This window comes from Hordeum vulgare, chromosome 1H, assembly GCF_904849725.1.
Source record: "Hordeum vulgare subsp. vulgare chromosome 1H, MorexV3_pseudomolecules_assembly, whole genome shotgun sequence".
NCBI classification, from domain to species: domain Eukaryota; kingdom Viridiplantae; phylum Streptophyta; class Magnoliopsida; order Poales; family Poaceae; genus Hordeum; species Hordeum vulgare.
In genome coordinates, this window is record NC_058518.1 from 293,276,504 (window position 1) to 293,299,417 (window position 22,914).

At 48.9% G+C, this 22,914-nt stretch overlaps 1 protein-coding gene across 3 annotated transcripts; it reads right to left on the bottom strand.

Annotated features, from left to right (window-relative positions):
* Window positions 1-347: 347 nt before the first annotated feature.
* LOC123431665 lies at window positions 348-19,061 on the bottom strand. Of its 3 annotated transcripts, XR_006623278.1 has the most exons (9): window positions 18,757-19,061; window positions 17,921-18,340; window positions 17,431-17,483; window positions 16,877-17,284; window positions 8,003-9,683; window positions 7,390-7,478; window positions 5,792-5,933; window positions 1,987-2,099; window positions 1,806-1,898 (listed from the first exon to the last, which is right to left on the bottom strand). XR_006623278.1 is itself a non-coding variant. In XM_045115350.1 (8 exons), exons 1-8 carry the CDS (start codon window positions 18,944-18,946, stop codon window positions 631-633), a joined length of 3,048 nt encoding a protein of 1,015 aa, XP_044971285.1. In that variant the 5' UTR covers window positions 18,947-19,061; the 3' UTR covers window positions 348-630. The 3 variants fall into 3 exon arrangements, 2 of the variants coding, with proteins under 2 accessions (XP_044971285.1, XP_044971284.1); XM_045115350.1 differs by lacking the exons at window positions 1,806-1,898; window positions 1,987-2,099 and adding an exon at window positions 348-695; XM_045115349.1 differs by lacking the exon at window positions 1,987-2,099 and having other exon boundaries at window positions 1,058-1,898; window positions 18,757-19,059.
* Between the last annotated feature and the right edge of the window lie 3,853 nt (window positions 19,062-22,914).

Genomic DNA, 22,914 nt, shown 5'->3' on the forward strand with positions numbered 1-22,914 from the left:
GATCTCTTGGGGTTTGCTCCCGAGGTCAAAGAATACCTGAATAATGTTTACAGAGATCCCGAATACCTAAATAATGTTTACAGAGATCCCCTTTCATGTTGATTTGACGGATCCAATCATTATTAATCATTGTCCTGACCACCGTTTTGTTGGTACATGCATTTGTTGTTCATGTCAATTTCAAAGACGTGCTAGTTCAATATCCGCTGCATTCTGGTGTGTCTGCTTTTTGGCATGTCAGCAATATTGCTACCATGCTTTTTATCTGAGTTAAATCAATTTAAAAATTGCTGATTAGTCTAATAAACCAAGCCGGTTGTTGTGCTTGTCAAATTAAGTCGAGCATCTTCATGTAACTTGTCAAATTAGTCGAGCATCTTTAAAAATTGCTGATTAGTCTAATAAACCAAGCCGGTTGTTGTGCTTGTCAAATTAAGTCGAGCATCTTCATGTAACTTAGCCACGTTAAATCTCCTTTCAATGTCAGAAAAAAAAGTCCAATATTCTTTCCTTGTCGGTTTGGTTTGCTTGTGCTCCCCCCGTTCCTAAACGTTATATTTAGAAATGGGGGAGTAGAAAACAGTCAATATTTGACCATTCTTGTGTACTCTTATTGCCTTGAGTTCGTCTTTATCTCCCTTTAGCTTGATCTTGTACTATCTTAAAACCTTTATCGTTCTTGTTTTGTACTCCCTCTGCAAAGAAATATAAGAGCGTTTAGATCACTGTATATATATATTTTTTACAGAGGGAATACTTGAATTCCGACCTGACCTCAACAAGAGCAACAACAGTAACTAGCGAGAAGTAAATCAGTGGAGAAATGGTGTTCTCCGCGTGATGGTCTTGTGAAATCATCACGAACGGGACCCTCTCGTCTACTACCAACCTCTGCTGAAGGGCAGCTCTGCTGGACGGGTGCCTAAAATTTACAGCATGTCACTGATGCTTTCCATGCTACTGTATTTGTTTTGCTGGAGATTGCGGACTTGAGGTAATGGAACGAATTCGTTCCGCTAAAATAACAAACTTCTAAATTCCGAACAAGAATACGATCTGCAAAATCATGAATCCAATGCTTTCCCTTATCCGACCATCTGTGCACCAAAATGTGCCAAAACTAATTCAGATCAGAACAACCTGTGTCGAGAGGCTACCCTGCCCAAAATTCCCGTAGCCTCGGCAGGCGTTAAACGCTACAGTACAGGAAACACAATGTTACCACCATGCCTCTGAATGCCATGTTGTAACGTCAGCAGATATGTGCAAAATGGACTAAAAGGGAATCTTCTAACTCTCCGGCCATTCCAGGTGCTTGATCGGCCCTCCACTAACATGCCATGCTCCTTCAGATAGCTCATCAAACAGTTGGCTGTAGCCCCAACCAGCGTAGCCAAGGAAAAACCACAGGTCCTCGGCAGATTGCTCGCCCACTCTGATCCCCGCGATTACCCGGCTTGTAGCAATTATGTTTCCATAATAGAGGTTGGGTATGACTTGCGTGTACCCCTCCAGCGTGGCTCTGGACAAACTCACAAGGTGGTAACCCTGCACCACAACAGGTCCGCCGTAGAAGAGAGGGGCAAGCTTGATAGGCTCCAGGGAGCTGTCCAGGTTCTTGAAGGCGTCCCAGCTTAACCTTTTGTTGATGATTAGTCCATGAAATCCCTCGTGAGGATCAGCCGATACGATGAGGACTCGAGCATTATCAAACGGAACTGCAGCACCAAGCTTTTTGGTGGCGCTGAGGATGGACCCCGTGATGATATGCACCTTGCGCTTCTCTGGCTGACTTGGCGGAACGGAACCAACACTGCTGCCGCTCTTGTCGTTTATGTGAAACCGGACCATCTGCGGTGCTTCATGTTGCATTACCATCCTCTTCTTTCGCAGAAATCCTGTTTGCCAAAAAGAGCAAGGCTTTAGAATGTTTATTATATACCACAACTATACCGAGCAATACATTCATAATAACTTTCTTATTACCTTTGGTGTGATAGTTGGAGGATGCATGAGTCAGCTATGAACCAGTCAAGTAATACATTATAGGCAATATTCCCTCAAATTTTGTTTGAGCAGAACGTTCTTGTTGTGGCACTCTACAAAGCAAGGACACGGGAAAAACAGCCGAATTGCCGTTAGTTCGGCGGGACACGGCGATACGGCTGGATACGCCAGGATTCGTGTATCCCCCAGTATCCCCTGATTTCCAAATTAAAAAGAAAAAAGGAAAGACACGGCTGGGATACGTATGGAGTACGTTAGGGACACAGGAAGCCCAATAATAGTATCGGCCCAATACAGCGCCACAAAAAGTAACGCTGCTCCACGCTCCAACGAACGCACCGCCGCTGTCTGGACTCGACGCTACTGCCGCCTGGACTCAGCCTTGTTGCTTGCTGTCATCCAAATATCGGCCGAGATAACAGTTAATCGGCTAGTTAACTGCTACTCGGAGGGTGCCCGGTACGAAAACCCCCTGATCGGTACGTTTCTCGGCCAGCCAGTTAAACGAGCTGTCAGACCGATTTATCGTCTGTCAGAACGAGAAATCAGCCCGCAGCGATTAACTGGGCTGCCACTTTGGCCTACTTAGAGCCCAAAATACCCACCCTGTCCACATCTCACAGCCGCGCCCGCATCTAGGGTTAGGGAAATTGGGGCTCCCACGCCGTCCTCCTCTCCTCTCAGGCTGATCCTCCTTTGCTCTCCCGATCACGGACGAGCATCCTCCTCTCCTCTCAGGCACATCCTCCTTTGCTCTCCTGTTCACGGACGAGAAGCCGCTGGTACCACCTCGACCACCAAGCAGCGCAAGGACTCGCCGCCGATCATAACTGATGCATGGACGGACAAGAAAAGGAGCATAATGAACTTGTGTGTGCATTGCAATTTGGTGACTGCCTTTCTTGAATCAAAAGAGGCATTGGCTGATGCACACACAGTCTATACATCTTCAACTATGTGGATGAATGCATTGTTAAACTTGGTATGAATCTGAATCTTAACTATTTCATCACTTCCATTGTTCCTTTCATTGGTTTGCATCAATTTTCTTTCACTCATTGCTGGTATCATTCATTGCTTTGTAGGTGCTGATAATATTGTGCAAGTAGTCACAGATAACGCTTCCAACAACATGGGAGCAAAGGGACTGCTCAAAGACTCGAGGCCAAAGATCTTTTGGACCTCATGTGCAACTCACACCCTCAACTTAACACCATAACACTTCTGGTTGTTATGTAACCTAGGATTGCATATTTAGAAATTTAGTACATTGAATGGTGCTATGCCGCCTAGGATATATAGATGTGGCTCTAGTTAACCTACCAATAAATGAGTTACCAATAATTCAGTTACATGACCGATTCGCCGGCACCTGACCGAGATGGTACCAGTTACTGATATCCCGAACATTAGCTGTCAGGGAGCATGGCGTTTGGGAGCCACTGCCGGTGCCAATTGTCTGGGTGGGTGAAAGGCAGCCGGGCCTCCACTCTCTGATAGACTAAGACTAGCATTTTCCATTTGATATATTGTTTTTATTTTTAACTATGTATATTACATGGCATTTTTTTATATAGACTTGTTGTATCCCCGAATGGCTGTTTTTGGAAAATGTTGTATCCTGTGTGCCTGTATGTGTATCGCCGTGTCCAAAATAACCGCTCTTTTACGGTTTTGAGCAGAAAAACTGACCCGACCAGATCCCTCAAAATCAGCTGACCCTTATACCTTTTTGAGGAAAACCATAAAACGAGCCTCCAATACCTCATATGTTCAGGATTCAGGGCAAAAATTTCACTTCGCCTTTAACAAAAAAGACGGTTGGTGGGAGGGAAGTTTCACGTCAACCGCCGCCGACCAGCCGGTTGAAGTCCCCCGCCCTTCCTCACCTCATTTCCGACGGCCATTGCGCCCCTCGAGCTCCCGGATGGCCACGGTAACTCTGCCATGGATGCGGGCTCAAGGTCACCGCCGGGGCCCGACGGACGTCGCGCACCGCCGGATGGCGAGCAGACGCTTGTTGTACTCCTGCAGCTAGCTCAACATGGCGGGCAGCGAGTCCGGCTTGCGGCGGGGCGGAGGGGCACCGTTGCGGCCGCTTGTGCGGGTGATTTGGGGAACAAGATGACCATGGAAAAAAAAGAGGAAACAAATAAAAAATGGAATATTCATTTTTACGGTTGAAATTTTGGGTATCTGTTCTACCGCAGCCTGCATGGTACAGTAAAACAGTTTTAAGGTTTCCCTCATACTCCCTCCATTTTTATATACAAGGCCACTATCAAAATTACAATTTGCATATATACAAGGCCACTAACACTAATCGACGCAATATTAATGGTGTTTGTCTCGTAGTACTAGCAAAGGAGGACATTAATTATCCCTTGCATGCATGCAGGAGTGAGATCATTGGCTTGATATGCATGAGAGAGAAAAATACACATTAATTTACACGGTAAATAAGGAGACAAATTGTCTTGCAATATTGACTTAGGCTGGCCATAGTGGGGGTATCATAGCTAGTAACATAGTCTTGGGACTAGCAAATATGGTGATGTGGCAAGTAATTAAAGAAGAGAGAGAGGGTTATAGTAACATAGGTAGATACCGTATCATGTTAAATGCTATGCTACTATGTGTCATGCATGTCAATAAATGAGAACACCTATGATACTAGTTTATGATACTATGCACTATGAAGGTAGTATCATACAATAGTAACATATGCATGATACTACTATATGTTACTCTCCACTATGAGCAGCCTTAGAATGCATTAACTTTTGCCTTGGTACCTGTAATGTGGGTTTGTGGCCTTATATATAAAAATGGAGGGAGTAGTAGTTTTACGGTACCACGACGATATAAGGGATCTGCTAGAGATGCTCTAAGATATTAGTAATCTGCACATCTGCAAAATTTCCACTTCGCCTTTAACAAAAAAGACGGTTGGTGAGAGTCCATAAAGAGAGATCTAAAGGATTGGAGCATCACCAAAGAACTAGCCATGGACAGGGGTGCGTGGAAGCTTGCTATCCATGTGCCAGAACCATGAGTTGGTCGCGAGATCTTATGGGTTTCACCTCTAGCCTACCCCAACTTGTTTGGGACTAAAGGCTTTGTTGTTGTTGTCGTTGTTGTTGGTGGGAGGGAAGTTTCACGTCAACCGCCGCCAACCAGCCGGTTGACGTCTCCCGCCCTTCCTCACCTCATTTCCGATGGCCATTGCGCCCCTCGAGCTCCCGGGTGGCCACAGTAACTCTGCCATGGATGCGGGCTCAAGGTCACCGCCGGGGCCCGATGGACATCGCGCGCCGCCGGATGGCGAGCAGACGCTTGTTGTACTCCTGCAGCTAGCTCAACATGGCGGGCAGCGAGTCCGGCTTGCGGCGGGGCGGAGAGGCACGGTTGCGGCCACTTGTGCGGGTGATTTGGGGAACAAGATGACCATGGAAAAAAAAGAGGAAACAAATAAAAAGGCACCAACGGATGGAATATTCATTTTTACGGTTGAAATTTGTGGTATCTGTTCTACCGCAACCTGCATGGTACCGTAAAACAGTTTTAAGGTTTCCCTTATAGTGGTTTTACGGTACCACGACGATATAAGGGATCTGCTAGAGGTGCTCTAAGATATTAGTAATCTGCACTTGTGCAGTTGTATGCCTGGACAGCACATGAACACAGGAGGGTGAAAACTCTTGTGAACAGTAGACAAACATAGATTACAGTACTTCGCGGATCCAAATTCTTACGTACGAGTACCAGACACTTTTGAACCAACCTTTATATTCCAACATATGGCGAGAATTGCTCGCATGCAACTCCAAAAATTCAATTAAATTACCCACAGAAATTCCTCCTTCATACGATATTGCACTTTTGTTCTCCGCCGGAAAAAGCAACACCGTAGGATAAAACTCCTCCTGTGAGCATATGAAAGTTATATCAATATTAGTCAAGTAAGCACTCAATACCAAAAAAATGGTCATGTCATGCAAGGCAACAATTCAAGTGGGCTCGAGAGGAAAAGGTTTCCTAAAATATCCACTTAAACCTGGGTTGTCGAAAAAACACCGATAGCCATATAAAATACCTATGGAACTCTGAGGAATGTTGGGTGTGATATTGTAATGATCACTGGATCATTGCAAAGGTAGCAGGGGGAGGAGAGGTTTAACGAAAGACCAGTTTATTGACTGATGATAAATGGATACATGCATCCGTGTATATAGGGATGCCTTACTTGGTTCTCAAGTTTTATCTTACCTAATCTCATCTCTAATTCAAGGAAAGCTAAACCGGTCTCTATCTCTGTTTTCGTAGCTAATCTTTATTTGATTGTTTCCTGGTGCTATGGGTGTGGACATACCAGTGGAACTGTAGTACCATAAAAAAATGTATTTAAACATTTTAATACAGAACACTTGTCTTGTGTTAAATGACTTGAACTTCCTGGGCAGCATTCTGCTCACATCGACGGGAAGGTTTGGCACCTCGATGTCGAACTGAACAGGCGGAGGGAGTCAAAATGTCCCATTATTTCCTCTACATCTTTCAAAAGGGATTGGAGTATGGGCCAGAGAGGAAGATTTGAATTTTGCACAAACCAAATGTAAAGTTGGCCCTATCGTATGTAGATTACAAAATATGCTAATTAGATGGGCCATCTCTGTATTTTATTTACAGCTCACACCGCTGCTTAACAGAACTGTAGATATCAGAGTGAATCTAATGGTTGAATGACGAGGTCTTTTCAGACAGACCAGAAGCTAATGTATTTCCTGCATGATTATTACCGGTGCAAGCACCTTTATAACAGGTTATGACAAGCTATGAGGTCACCTATTCTCTTCAACTTGAGCACATGCCCTGGCTGGATACCTTCACTAAGTGTGCAACAGTGCTACTCCCTCTATCCATATATATAGGGCCTAATGCGTTTTTTTAGGCTAACTTTGACCACATGTTAGAGCAATAATATATGACATGCAAGTTACACAAAGCATAAATTCGTACGTGAAAGGAGCTTCCAATGATATAATTTTTACATTATACATCTCATGTATACTCTTATCCATAGTCAAAGCCAGTATCAAAAAATGCATTAGGCCTATATATATGAATGGAGAAGTACCACTCTAGCTAGCTAGCTAACAGTTTAAAGAGTTTACTAAGCACCATGCTCCCCATACTCTAGACTACTAGCTAATACAACACATTCCAAGCCAAAGCATGGTAACATAGTGCGGAGAACTCATTACCAAAGCTAAAAATAGGGCTATGTTTGTTCCTTACGACAAAAAACTGGGCTCATAGGAGAGTTCTTTTTGTAAACTTGGAAAAGTTAAATAGATAGAATATGCAATCGGCTATTACTACCTTGTCTGCTGATTTTAGTAAATGATGGCAATCGTTTGTTGTGCAGTCCATCATGTAAATAGCTGGAAGGCCCAAGTCTCCGTTATTCTCTGCATACAATATAATAATCTTTTGTGTGACAATAAATAATTAGCATTTGAAATGTAAGTAATAAAGATACATTCGTTGCAATGTTCTAACCTCTTGGGGAACAGGCTATAATAAAATGTTTTCTGTACAATGGTGTTCCATTAAGGTTCATATACTTTGCCGGTCTGCTTTATAGGTTGTACCTTGTATATTAGAGCCCTTAAAAATAATTCATAAAGTTTCATGGTCCACTGGGTTAAGGGCTTAAGGCATTACTTCTGTTATATCAAAAATGCAAATTTTGCAGGACAATTCCAGTCTTTTCTTGCTTTTAACTCGTGAGGTATGATTCATAACACCTAGGAGCCTAAGATAAGATTATGTTTTCTAGTGCTCACCAGCATAAGTGAATATAATGTACAGAATGACTAGCATTATGTCCCAAAAAGAAGTGCATTGAGATAGAAGGAAATGTTTGCACAATTCAAAAGACAAAGGGGCAATGTAGGCTCTCCGCTTTCAACTGATGAGTTCAGGTTAGTACCTTCGGTCTGCAAACCTTGAGCCTTCGCAAACTGAGAATTTGAACTCATATAACTTTTGAATGATCGGTGCAATTCACGGACAACAAGCTCTGTTCTTTGGCAAAACCCACACCAAGAGTTGCTGAACAGCACCAGCACATCCTTCTTCCAAGCAGAAGAAATAGTAGCAGTATTCAATGGCGTTTCATTTTTTGAATCACAACCTTCAAATCCAAAGACCAAGCGACAAAAACTACTTGCTGTCAACACAGGGATGGAATTTGCCTCATGGAAATCTTGATTGACAAAAGGCGGCCTTGGAAGCTCCTTTGAACTTACAACAGATGAGGCTGAACGATAATACGGAGAAAGACTTTGATTCACAAAACTATCAAAATAATCTGCCAAGGAAGGGTAGCTAAATTCACTTTCCTGAGGAAAAACATAATGCTTTTGTTGAACTGGATCAATTATTACCAGGGATGGCATTCTTGATCCACCAGTTAAAGTTCTCAGAAGCCTATAACCACCATCAGAAAAGAAGAATGAACCAGCAAAATGGTTTTCTGATATACTTGATGTTACCTGCTCTGTATATTCAGTGTTATCACTTGCAAGGATGCTGGAAGAGCTAAATGTTGCACGTGGAGAATATTTGCTGTCACTTTTTTCTGATTCTTCATCTATATTAAACAAATCATCCTCATAAATGAAATTTTCAATTCTTTCAGATTCTTGACTTAGGACTGAAAATACATTTTGCTGATTTGGAGATCCTGATTTCTCTTTGTTAGAGTTCACTTTTCTCCCATCAGGTTCCAAAATCTCCAAAACTTCTGTAACAATTTTCTCATCTCTGTGCTTTTGTAACTTGGCACGAACTTCATTGCTGCTATGCACATCAATGGAGGCCTCTTTCTGAAGGTCAGGGCTTACATCAGAGGCCTCGACGGCTTGTTGTTCCTCCATTTCTGTATCACTACAATGAAGATCATTATCACTGATACCACACGAGTGTGCAGGAATTTTCTCAAGTATAGTCGGTGTTTGTTCATCACCGATATATTCAATTTCTGTTGCCTTGTTGTTTTCATGCACAGAAACTTCAGCGATACCATCATTGACACTGTCTGAGCTGGCAAATAAATCATCCGTTCTTTGACTTTCTCGAATTGATACGGAATCCACCACTTGGACTTCAGAATCGTCAGACAGCAACTTTAGATCAACATCTTTTGCTACAAAACTTATCCTCGTTTTCTTTGACCTATGTGCTGATCTTGTTTTGTGAATCAGTTTTGTTAGAATTTCATATAAAGGACTATTAGTACTACCTTCGCTAGCACTTCTGTATGAAATACTTTCTCCATCTTTAACAACCATTACTGACATTTTCTCCCCTAGATCCATATACTTCGAGGCCAAATCATGCAACCTAGCTGTCCCAGAGTGGGCATCTGACTTACTTGTGCTCAGTGCAGAAGGACCCGCTTTTGTGGGCATTCTGGAGTTACCACTATTTAGATCACCAGAAATGACATAAGGTGGATAATTTTTCTGAACATACTCCCGTATTAACTTGAGAGATAATTTGCTTTCATCTCTAATTTTTAAGGAATCGGATAATCTATCGATAAATAGAATAGCTGAGGGCCTGTTTGCAGGAAAGGTAACCTCGCCGCCACTCGCATCAGCATCAATCTACAAATATAACATGTAACTCCAAACGTCACGGCATGATGCATGTACAACTATAAGTTGGATATTTGAAGAGGCCATGAGAAAAACTATCTAGCAGAAATTCATAAAAGACAATGCCTTTTTACCAAATAAAACAAGGTATTCTGTTATAGAGATCAACAAATTACATACTCTTACTATATTAATTATGAATAAACTGGATTGTTCTCTTTTTATCTTTAGCTTAAGAACATTTTTTGTGAGATATATTCGCAGTAAAATAGAACCTGGTTAAAAGGATTTGATTGGTAAGAATAGATAAACAAAGGAGATATATGCAAAGTAACATGAATGCAATAAACACATCATTCTGACATGCATTATCCTCCTTTATTACCTACTACTACCTCCGTCCAGATTTATTAGGCCCTTGTATTTTGGATCCAACTTTGACCATGTATTTGACTAAAAACATAAAAGGTATATTGTTGGATTTGTATTTGGAAAAGGTTTTCTATGGTATAATATTTGTTACATCTAATTTACATTTTATTAGTTAAATTCATGGTCAAACTTTGGCTCAAAATAAAAGGGGGCCTAATAAACCCGGACAGAGGGAGTAATTGACAATCACGCCGAGAATGCATGGAGATAATAGTATCTTCGACTACCTAATAATGAATAGCGATGGCTCCGCTCCGCTCCTCTCCACTCCCCTCCCTCCCGCTCCCCTAGCCTGACCCAGCCCTCCACCAGCCTCGCCGCCGTCGAATCCACGCCGGTGGCCCTCCTCCCCAGCCCCTCCCCCACCCTCCGCCGTGTCCGGGGACCGCGTCTCCTTCGGTGACGGCCGCTGGTCCGGCTCCGACAGCGACTCCTCTGCGCGCTCCTACAGCGAGGTAGCCCGCACGCCGCCAGCCGGCCGGTGCGCCGTCCCCGTGTCTTCCTCCCGGAGCACCGCCCCCGCGCCCCTTGCCCCTGGCCCTGTGGTGGCGGCGCCGCGGCTTCCGGCTAAGGCCCGCATCGGCCCCCGCTCCGAGGTACACCGCGTTGCTGGTGGCGACGTGGTGGATGCAGACGGCTTCCAGCAGCCCCGCCGCAAGAACCGTCTCCGCCCCCGCCGCGCGCCCGAGCCGGAGCCCGCGCTGCAACGCCCACGCAGCCCCTCCCCCGAGGCAATCGTTGGGCTCTGCTTCCGCTGCCTAGATCATCGCCACCGGGCCCGGGACTGCAAGAGCGACATCCGCTGCCGGAAGTGCCTCATCTCCGGCCATGACTCCCGCGGCTGCGAGAGCTTCCACCGGCGTATGGGTCGCGCTCCTCCAAGCACTCGCGGTCAGGACGTCCCCGCGGCCGGCCCTGCCCCCGCCACCGCCTCTGCTCCCAGCTCCGGTTGCCCAGGTGCCTGCCGCTGTCCCAGTGCGGGTCATCCTCGCACGCACCGTTGAGATGGAAGAGGCAGAGGAAGTGTTGGCCCGGGCCATGGTGATCACCATCACGGGCACCAGGCCGAAAGTGTCCGCCGACGAGGTCGCCGACCTGCTCCACCGCACCTTCAGCTTCGAGGTCGGGGACTTCACCATCCACGCGCACCAGCCCGAGGACTTCATCGTCATCTTCGGCTCTAGAGCCTGCAAGGACCGCATGAACGGCGATCACCTCGTCTATGGCCCAAGGTTCACCCTGTCGTTGCGCCCGTGGTGCAAGCTCGCGCACGCCAGCTCGGGTGGGTTAGAACACCGTGTCGAGCTCGAGCTCCGCGGCGTCCCCGCCCATGCCTGGAATGTTGCCACAGCTGAGCACATCCTCGGCACGACGGTTTGGATCGAGCGGCTCCATCCTCGCACTCGGTCCCGCGCCGACCTCGACGTGTTCCGACTTGCTGGTCGCATGCATGATCCTGATGCCATCCGGCGCGCCGCTACTCTGGAGGTCGTCGAGCTGCTCCCCGGCGCTGGCTCCTCCGCCCCGACCGTCCGCATCCTGTCGTACCCCATTACCATCTCCCTCGCGTGCTCTGAGGTTGACCGCGCCCATGCCCGTGCTGCGATCGCCGCCAGGCGCGACAGGGATGGCAATGGAGGGGATGGCAACGGCACCGCCCCGGACGCCGGCCAAGACCCCGGCCGCTCCCGCCGCCGCGGCCGCAAGTGCCGACGCGCCACCCCCGGGCCGTGCCGATGGCACTGCCATCGATTCCCTAGGATGGCAGGCCAAGGATCGACCTCCGCGTGCGGATGGTGTCGCCATGGCTCCCTAGGGCTCCTGCACGGAGGCGGCGCCGCCGGCCGGCCGTCGTCCCCTCGTGTGCATGCTGCCATGGCCTGGCCGGGATGGGGCCCGCCACTTCCGTTGGGATGCCAAAAGAGGAAAGGCAAAAAGGAAAGCAAAGCAAGCTCCTGTAGACGGTCCTCCTCCCACAACTGCTGCAAACGGGGGCGTAGGGCCAGCAGGTACAGATTCGCCAGGATGCGGGCCAGCTGGCGGCACGGCATTGGCGGTGAGCGGCACAGAAGCCACCCCGAATTTGAATTCGGTGTCGCCTTCTGCCCGAGATGACGGCGCTGGAGGGCCCAACTCCGACCCATGCAGCCCCAGGCCTCGTCAGGATCTGGCCCCTGTCGGCTCGGACAGCGAGGTGCCAGACTCACAGCTGGCGGGTCCATCCTCACCGGCCAACAGCACAGCCCGGTCGGGACAAAGTGGTGCTTTGGCCGCGTCACCGCCTGCCGCAGTTTTGGAGCCTTCTGAGGGCCGGTCCCCGGGGACCGCGACGACCAAGGAGGGGGAGGGCGCGCGAAGCGTTTCTCCTGCCGTTATTTTGCCGCATCCCCCAGCCATGCAAGATGCTCCTCCCCACGTGTCGGCCCTGCAGCCCGCCACTTCACCGCCAAGGCCCATGCAAGCTGCTGGACCGGTGCAAGACCAAATTCTGTCTCCACCCTCGTCACCCCCTCCTCAGCTCACTGCTAGGGGGTCCATCGAGGACTGCGCTGCCATGCGCTCGGCCCCCAACCGCTTCGCCTCGCCGCCGGTTACCTTTCGTCGCCCCAGGGAACGTATTACTGCCGACATGCACTGGACCCTTGGGGACTTCCTTGCTGCCGCCACGAAACAAATTGCTGCCTCTCTCCCCACGCCGGGGAAGAGGCACCCCCGACGCCCACTGAGCTTCTCCGTCCCTCGCCGCGGCCGCTCTGCCTCCACTGCCAAATCCCCTGGAGCGGCGTCGCCCACTGCCGAAAGGAGGGCACAGGTGCAGGTCTTGCGCACACTTGGGATCATTGGCATCGACCAGTGGATCACTTCCGCGGAGATGCGCGCATATGATGGCATCTTCGCCGCGCCCATCCCGCTCGACGTACTCGCGGCTATGGCCGCGCTGATTGATCGAAAACTACCGGAGGGACTTTGCCGTCTGACGAGCACCCCTGCGACCGCTGCCGGCGCTGGCGAGACTTAGCCCCCGCGCTGCAATCTCCGACCGTCGATCCCGTGTTTATGGATCGCGGCCCTAAGATTGTAGTTTGGAACGTCCGCGGCTTAAACTCTCGCGTTCGACGTTACGCTGTTAGATCGCTGATCGAGACTACGGGCGCGACCATTGCCTGCTTCCAGGAAACAAAAATGGATTTCATTTGCTCGCCGGTGCTTCTCGATACGCTGGGGTCTGAGTTTGACGATTACGTATACCTACCGGCATTAGGCACGCGCGGAGGCATCCTCCTCGCTTGGAAGAGCCGGTCTGTGAGCATCACAGACCCAACGTTCTCTACGAACGCACTCACCGCTAAGGTTGCTCTCGGCACGGCCACACCCTAGTGGTTGACGGTCGTATACGGCCCGCAGGATGAGGCGGCAAAGGTCGCCTTTCTCCAGGAACTCCGCGACATCCGCGCCGGCTGCCCTGGGCCATGGATGCTTTGCAGTGACTTTAATCTGATCTACTGCGACAAGGACAAAAATAACGGCAATCTCCATCGGCGCATGATGGGCAGATTCCGACGGGTGATCAATGAGCTCACGCTGAAGGAAGTATATCTCAACGGGCGCCGCTACACTTGGTCGAATGAGCAGTCGCCCCGTACCCTCGTGCACCTCGACAGAGACTTATGCACCTCGGACTGGGAGGAAGCACATGCTGCGTGCCACCTTCGTTGCCTGGCTTCGGTCGTTTCCGATCACAGCCCGTTGTTGCTGGACTGTTCCCCCGTGCCTGCCGCTCAACATCGCTTCCGCTTCGAGGATCTCTGGCTGCGGCTCGACGCTTCAACGAGACGGTCGACGTAGCCTGGAATTCGGTCACCCATGCTGACCCATTCCACCGTCTGATGTTGCGGCTCCAGGCAACGGCGCGGTCGCTGACTAGTTGGAGCTCTCGATCTGTCGGGAACATCAGAAGCAAGCTCGCCATCTCTCGTGAGCTCATCTCACGGTTCGACAAGGCGCAAGAGGATAGGCTGCTATCACCCCATGAGGAGTGGCTCCGTAAGCAGCTCAAAATCTCCTACCTCGGACTCGCCTCTATGGAGCGCACGTTAGCTCGCCAGCGTGCCCGTTTGGCATACCTGAAGGACGGCGATGCCAATACCGCCTTCTTCCATCGGCAGTGCTCTTATCGCCGGCAGAAGTCCAGGATCCTTGGGCTTGCCGTGGAGGGCCACCTGATCACCGAGCAGGAAGGTCTCGCCCAGGCAGCCTACGAGCACTACAACGCCCTCCTGGGCACCGCCCTCGACCGCGAACACACCTTGGAACTGTCGGAGCTGATCGTGCCCACGGACCTGGAGGACCTAGACCTGCCTTTCAGCGTCGACGAGATCTGGGCGGCGATTAAGCGCCTGCCTGCGCATAAGGCGCCAGGGCCGGATGGCTTCACCGCAGAGTTCCTGCGGGCCTGTTGGAGCACGGTTAGAGGCAGGGGCTTTGCTAGCCTGAACCAAGTGCTGCTCTCCCTGCTGCCCAAGCGAGCTGGCGCCAATACGCTCAATGATTTCCGGCCCATTAGTCTAATCCATCTTGTGGCCAAGATCTTCGCCAAGGTCCTCTCGCTGCACCTCGCCCCAAAACTCGATGGATTGGTCAGCAAGAGTCAGAATGCTTTCATCACTGGTCGAAGCCTCCACGACAATTTCATCCTTTTCAAGCATTCTACGAGGCTGCTACACCAGCTCGGAGCCCCGAGGATCCTGCTCAAGCTGGACCTGGCGCGCGCGTTCGACTCCTTGTCCTGGCCCTTCCTATTCGAGGTCCTGCGGGGATACGGCTTTGGCAGCAGATTCCTGGAGTGGATAGCCATCCTCCTTTCATCAGCAAGCACGCGAGTCCTGACGAACGGTGAGCCTGGCCCCCCGATATGGCACCGTCGAGGGCTCCGTCAAGGAGACCCCCTCTCTCCGCAGCTGTTCGTGCTCGCTGTAGACACACTCGGACGACTAATCCGGAGGGCCATCGAAGTTGGTGTTCTGGCACGGCTGCACCCTGCGAGGTCAATCCCCGCGGTGTCGCTATATGCCGACGACGTTGTGCTCTTCTGCCACTGTTCCGCACACGACACAAGGGTTGTACGTGAGATCCTGAAGCTGTTCGGATCAGCTTCTGGCCTGATGGTGAACTACACCAAAAGCACGGCAACTCTGTTGCACTGCGACGACGACACAGCCACTGCCGCCATCGCCAACCTGGGTTGCCCCATCACCCAGCTCCCGCTCACCTACCTCGGGATCCCCCTCACAATAAGGCGTCCCTCGGCAGCCCAGCTTCAGCCCCTGGTGGATAGGATCGCCGATCGCCTGCCAACTTGGAAGGCGGGGCTGATGAACAAGCGTGGACGCCTTGCCTTGGTCAAATCCGTCCTGGGAGCCATCCCCGTGCACCAGCTCCTAGCGTACGCGCCGCCGCGTAAGACGCTTCGTCAGATCAAAAAAATCGAGCGCGGATTCTTGTGGGCTGGTCGACGTGCAGCCAATGGCGGCCAATGCCACGTTAACTGGCGCCGCGTCTGCCGGCCTTTGCAGCACGGTGGCCTTGGCGTGCAAGACCTGGAACGCGCCGGCCTTGCCCTTCGCCTCCGCTGGCTCTGGTTCTCCCGCACAGACTCGGAGCGTGCCTGGCATGGCCTGGACTTGCAGTCCTCCTCCAAGGAACGCGCGCTCTTCTTCGCCTCTACCTTCATGTCCGTCGGCAATGGCAACGCTGCCCGCTTCTGGGAGGACCGATGGCTTAATGGCAAGTCCGTCTGCGAACTAATGCCCCAGCTATACACATGCATACCGAAAAGACGGCGCAAGATCAGGACATTGGCTGAGGGTCTCCTTGGCAACTCCTGGGCCCGAGACATTCTCGGAGTTCTAGGCGTCCACGAGATAGGCCAATACTTGCAGCTCTGGCAACTTGCCCAGCAAGTCACGCTCTCAACCGAGCCAGACAGGCTAACTTGGAAGTGGACGTCCAACGGCATCTACACCGCGCATTCTGCCTACCTAGCAACATTCCAGGGCTCCACGGCGTGCTCCTCTTGGAAGCTTATATGGAAGAATGGGGCTCCCCCAAAGGTCAAATTCTTCCATTGGCTGGCCTGCCAGGACCGATGCTGGACAGCGGAGCGCCTCGCGCGCCACGGAATGCAGCACCACCCCCGATGCCTACTCTGCGATCAAGCCCCAGAAACGATGCGCCACCTGATGCTAGAATGCCCATTTGTTCGCCAAACTTGGCATGGGATCCTTGCCTGGCTCAGGATGACTGCCACCCCACCAGACCACGAGGCCTCACTCATGGACTGGTGGCTGCATGCCAGGCAGAATACGCCGAAGTCGCTGCACAAGGGCCTCGCGTCCGCCACCCTCCTCGTGCCTTGGATGATCTGGAAACACCTCAATGCTTGCGCCTTTGAAGGGGCCCAGCCTTCCTCGCTGCAGCTGCTCAGCAACATCAAGGAGGAGGCCACTGCCTGGGCCAACGCGGGCGCCCGTGGACTTAGAGTAGTTCTCCCACAGACCTGGGATGTCCACTAAGTTCTATCGTTTTTGCTATGTAACTGGTGCCTCCTAGGAGGACATGTAACCCAAACTCTGCCTTTTCAATGATAAAAACGCAAATGTCATTTGCGCTTTCTCGAAAAAATAATAGTATCTTCGTCTCAAAGTAATATTTAGCACATGTCATGTTCTTTTGGTACATTTATAACGTACATGAAATGGATATTCACTGACCTCTTTAACATCAAGACTATGGTATGATTGCAACAGGCTTCTTAGGTCATCTTCCTCTTTCGCAATAACTGAACAAGATGTGCATCCCAGATAATGAATACTGAGGAACCATGTCTCTGAATTGCTTGCATTGGCAATATCCAATGAAGATAATGGCAGTTTTTCAGTTACAAGGCCAAATCTAACTTTCTCCGGAGGAAGAAAGTATTCTCTTGACAGGGCAGTAAGCTTTGCATAGAAGCTTTCAAACTGTTGGAACTTTCGCACTGTGCACAACTTACTATTTTCATCAGTTGATATTTCAATTTGATCTGAGCCGCTTTGATTTGCTGTGGTAAATCCACCTTTCCAAGGAGAACCAGTAAGCTGACTCCCACCTCCAAAGATCAGTTCTTCATCTTCTATAACCTGTTTGTCATTCAAATAAGTGCATTTTCAGGGGTCTGTCGTCATAAATGATCAACCGTCATAGTTCAGACAGACAGGAGTTCTCTCAAAGAAATATATCAGGAATATTAACCAGATATAAATGCGACTTTCTTTGCTAAACTTACAAGCTCTAGTTGGCCATCTGACTGTCTGGTCACTGTCTTCCCAGAAATGTCAACTGTATGATATCAATGAGTATAGCATCCAAATGTCAGAAACGAGTTGACATGATTTATCACCCACTCAGAAGTTTTATGATGATTATGGAACATGAAATAGAAGGATTAAGGTAGATCAGTTTGAAAGAATAAGGCAGACCACCTAAAACTATGTCATCCTGAGTTTCCGATTGTGGATATTTTACCATCTTACACCATATGTGCTTGTGGGATCTTGAATCATTTATTAATCATTAGGAAACCTAAATTAAGGTGTTTCTTCCCGTAAAGTTCTAAAGAAAATGCATGCTCGCTTTTGAGAGAGAGGGAGAGAGACAAAGAGCTATTCAGGAACCGTAGTAACCAACCTCAATTTTAACAAGTGCCTCATCACAAAAGCAAAAAATGATACAAAATACTGGATGAATCGAGGACAGATGACACAGAGTTGACTAACCATTCTCTGTGTGGATTTTTGATGGAGTGACCCCACTGCTTCCGTTGCTTCCGCCACTAGCCAATCTGGTAAACCAACCACAAAACTCGGATAGCAGTACAGCTCTGTCAGTTGATTGAATAAACGCCTCCACATCTTCTCTTGTGTGCAGAATCACAAAAGGGGCCTCCTCATGCTTAAGTGACATGATATATTGTACTGAATATAATATATCACGTGCACGAAGCTTTCCTTGATATTTGAACTGTATGGATTGTTGGTAGTATATGAACTTTGTTCCTTCAGTTGCGCCAATAGCATCAGACAGCAACTTCTCAGAATTTCTGTAAACAACCATTAACTTAAGGCGCCCTAGCTCCATCTCATCGGTTGCGACAAGCTGCTGTATTTCAGCCATCAGTGATCTTGACTCGCCATACCCTATAGATGATCATAAGAAATAACGGTTACGGTGAGTTGGGACTCGCTCATGCACACATTCTCATTTTCTGGAGCGTGTGGGGCTTACCCTAATGCATGGTAATGCCTATTGAACAAACCTCATAGCAGACTACTTAAAATTGTCCAGGAATGTGTGTCATCTTGCAGCGTTTTGGACTAATAAATCGCACGGTTTGCCTTGTCAAATCGACTGCATCAAGTACTTCGTTGAATCGTTGGTGCAATGGATTTTAGTGATTGCTTACTTATCCTTCCATGTACTTCAGAACTTCTAGATTTCGAATTCAACATGGGCAGAAAATTCGACTGTTTGATTCAACAACTTGACCTTGGCAACTACTCATGCAGTCAGAAACCGAACCATTCAGCTAGACAGGATAGGTAGGAGGGCTCACATGGCATGGTGACGACGAGGAGGACGTGGGGGTGGAGCCGGATCTGGGAAGAGAAGTTGGCCCTGGTCAAGACCTGCCACTCTGAGTGGCCAGCGGTGGCGCCGAAGCTCGACGCCGCCTTTGACTGTGGCGCGACGAGGAGGAAGGAGATAAAGAGGTGCGGCCATGCCGCGGCGAAAAAGCGGCGCATGGAGGCCGCCGTCCTCGGGTCCTCGCGGCAGGGAAGAGGAATTTTTTTTTTAAAGGGGGAAGAGGAAGTTTGGCGAAGTTTGTTTTGAAGACAGAGAACCGAGAGCAGAAAGTACATGGATGAATGAACATATGGGCATATAAACACACTTGAGCATTTCTAATACAAAAAAAATGAAAAAGAATTCACGCATACACCTTCACATCTTATGTGCGTGCAGAAAGTAAAAGCAACTTTTGTTTGGCCTATGCAAAAAGACACAAAATGTGCCACCGGAACGCATTTAGTAGCACTGAAATAGCACATGTTGCGAAGATATATAGATGAAAATTTATTTTGCATTTTATTAATATTTTAAAGTGTGTTTAAAATATATTCTTAAAAATGAATTCCGTATGTTTATGGGTTCAGAATGTCCAAACTTAGAACCGGACGTATGATTAGTTGTCGAATCGTGAGGAATGAGGAGACAAGGTTAAGTAAAATGCATAATATCATAGGAAAAAAACCACCGCTCTACAAACTGTTGTAAAAGTCATCGTACTAAAAAATTGATTGTGGCAAAAACCTTGACGGTAAATGCACCGCAGTTGTCGTAGTCTGAGAGCGCAAGTACGCAACACCACGTACCGGTGGCGGTGTTGCCCCTCTCCCTGCAATGATGTGTGTCGGTCGTGGCAACAGCACCGTCGTAGCAGCGCGGCGTGACGTACTTGTGACATCTTCAGCTTTTGCTATAGTAATGTATGTAATTAAGCTACAGTGATCCCACATTAATGATGACACGTCACCTTGATTTCTATCATTGATCTCGTGTCAGTTGAAACCGAGTCAAAATCAAATTTTTAAAAATAAGTCAAACAAGAAAAGTTTTCGAATGTTAAAATAAAAATGTCGGATAAATTACAAAAATTCTCTAATAATTTATAAAGTTGAATCGGGCATTATTAAAAACACATAACTATTTAAAACAGAAACTATTAGAAAAAATAACTAATAAAAAACAGCTTGGCCAAATGGCCCAACCCCACCGGCCCATCCACCTCGGGTATAAGACCCCCAGGGGAAACCCTACCGAGGCCCTCCCCTCCCATTCCCACTCACGCCGCCACGAAGGCACGAGGGACCGAGCGCCTCTCGCTCGATCTCCTCGCCCCTCCCTCGTTCTGGCCCCCACTCCTCTCTCTCGCAAGCACACACCCTGACCGAGACCCCATGGCGCCTCTCTCACCCTTCCCCCAGCGTCGCTCACCTCCCCTGGCTCGTCGCTCGCGCCCCCGATCCCATCGTGAGCGAGCGCCCCCGGTCGCCCTGCTCGCTAGTCTCTCGTTCTCCTTGTCTACTCCCAGCGTCCCTCGTCATCTTCTTCACCCCCAGATCGAGCCCCCATCGAAGACCCCATCGCCAGGAGTTCCTCTCCTCCAGCGCCTCACTCTCCGTCACCCGCCGACCACCGGCGACCCGCTCGCTGTCCCCGGACCGCCCCGCTCCACCGGACCGTCTCCTCCACCGGACCGCCCTGCCGCCTCCACGCCTCTCCATCCCGCCGGCTGCACCGCCGCAACCACCTCTTCGCCCCCCCCCCCTCCCGGCCCTCCAACGATGGTGAGCACCAGCGAGGCTCCCCCTCCTCTCCCTCTCCTAACCCCCCTGCTCCGGCCTCGTCCCGGTCGCCCCATGCCTCGCATAGCCGTCGCGGCCCTCTGCCTCGCGCACACCGTGCATGCTGGGCTTCCTCGCCGGCTGGGGTTAGTGGGGGATTAAACCCCCACTAACCCCTCTTGTTTTTGTGTGTATGACGGGGGTAGAGACCCCCCTCTAAAAACTGTTATAAAAAGGGCATAAATTAAAAACACGCTTTTATTAAAAATAAATAAAAAAGTAAACATGTATATTATTTAGGTAATTAGTTAATTAAATAAATAAATAATTTAGTAATCTGTTAATATAGATAAATAATTATCCTATTAGAGTATGACACGTGCGTCCCCCAATAACTTAATCTATTTATTAATTAATTAAACTGTAATTACTAATTGTGTCAATGACATGTAGGACCCACTGGTTAGTTTGACCAGTCAACTACTGATGTCAGCATGACATCATGCTGATGTCATAATATCATTTAATTGAATTAATTAAATCTGTTTTTAATTCCTAAATATTAATAAAGCTTTAAAAATTAATATAAAATAAATCGTAACTCAAATGAAAATACTTTCAACATGAAAGTTGATCAGCAGAATGAGACGAACCCGGATACGCTATACGTTCGTCTGCCACGCGTCCCTAGCATATTAAACGTGGAACTTTTCCATCATTTTTCGTCTGACGGGTAGTAGCTAGAGACCCGGGAAATATCGTCAGATATTCTTCCGACCTGTCTGCGACATGTGTTGCTGCGTTAGCTCATGCCTAGCCTGCATATTGCCATGTCATGCTTAGTATTGCACCTGTTACTGTTATTTATTGTTTTCCCCCCTCTTCTTACCGGTAGACCCCGAGACTGACGATGTTGCCGGGTACATCTACGCCCCTGATGACCAACCCTTTGTCGTAGAGCAACAAGGCAAGCAAACCCCCTTGATCATTCCTATATCGCCTATTCTTTCTTCCTCATGCTTGCATTAGTATTTTGCTACTACATGCATAGCCTGTTTTTGACGAACTGCTACTTTTAGTACCGTATCTTTAAAACTGTTTAGTATAGGTGGAGCAGTCACCCCCTCTGACCCCTTAGTCCAGTTGCCCCGCTTTATTATCAAGTCTCGATCCCTGATCAACGAGCCAGATCCAACACAACACTTACACCCCCCCCCTTAATTGTGTGGCGCTACAGAGATACTATCGGGTACCGAGGGTGACACCTCGCGAAGTACTCACGATGATATCTTTGTAGTACAACTAGTCGGTCGTGGTTATCGAGGGTGATTCCTCTTTCACCATTCCCGACGATGACTCTGTCGTGCAACCCCTCAAGTGTGAGACCCTCGAGGGTGATTCCTCTAAGTCCACCTTGATGGATACATCGTTCGGAATCCAACGAGGGTGATACCTCGGATCCCCCCTGATGTTACAACCACACAGTTACTTGACCATGTTACTCGGATCTTTAATGAATAGATGTTAGGCGGGTGGATTCCCGCGTGGTTGTGTCGATGGCTTAATTAAAATGATAATGGATTTGGGTATTTGATTTGGGTTGGTCGGAAGGCCTTATTACGCACTAACCGTCTGCGTGGGAAGAATTATGGGTACTCGACGTCGTGGTATCAGCCAAAGCTCTTCACACGTTAGCAATGGAGCGACGCGCGCCCGAGTGGTCCCGAGATGCATCGCGCTTGTTATTAAGGGGTGCTAGGACTAACATTGGCCGCCCTTGCATCGTGCAGGAGCAAAGAGGGCAAGTGGGCCAATGAACCCTTTGTGCTTAGGAGTTAGACCGGCGGGCTGGCCTCTCTGTTGAGTTTAGATGGGGCTGCGACATGTCGATATTCCGTGGCCAGGCATGACCCAAAAAAGTGTGTCCGGCCAGAGTGTTATCGAGCGTGATAGGGAATATGTTGTGCACCCCTGCAAGGAAGAAATGAGCTATTCGGATAGTCGTGTCCATGGTTACAGGACGACTTGGAGTTGTGCCCTGATCTTATACAACTACAACTATTACTTAACTGGAATTAGTTGCCCCGGGATTGCATCCTCGCAGGGAGTCAAGGAAGGATCTTTGGGCGTGACCTCATATTAATATTGCTGCAACAATATGACTATTATTTGTGTTCTCCTGTTCTACTCTCGTCTATTGCTGCAAGACCCCGTGAAGATGCTAGTCTTCGATAGGACTAGGCCTTATCTCTCTATTCATGCATTGTTGCAGTCAGTCCACATATAAACCCCTTCCTTGATACTGATGCATACTTAGCATAGTTCTGATGTCAGTCTTGTGAGTACTTTGGATGAGTACTCACCAT

What these genes read in the sequence shown, in the direction of transcription:
- LOC123431665 (XM_045115349.1), bottom strand. Translation starts at nt 18,946, where the DNA reads ATGCGCCGCTTTTTCGCCGCGGCATGGCCGCACCTCTTTATCTCCTTC. An exon ending in CAGATGGCCAACTAGAGCTT is followed by an intron (nt 17,285 to 17,430) that starts GTAAGTTTAGCA and finishes AATGACAAACAG; the next exon opens with GTTATAGAAGATGAAGAACT. An exon ending in ATAGTCTTGATGTTAAAGAG is followed by an intron (nt 9,684 to 16,876) that starts GTCAGTGAATAT and finishes TTATATTTGTAG; the next exon opens with ATTGATGCTGATGCGAGTGG.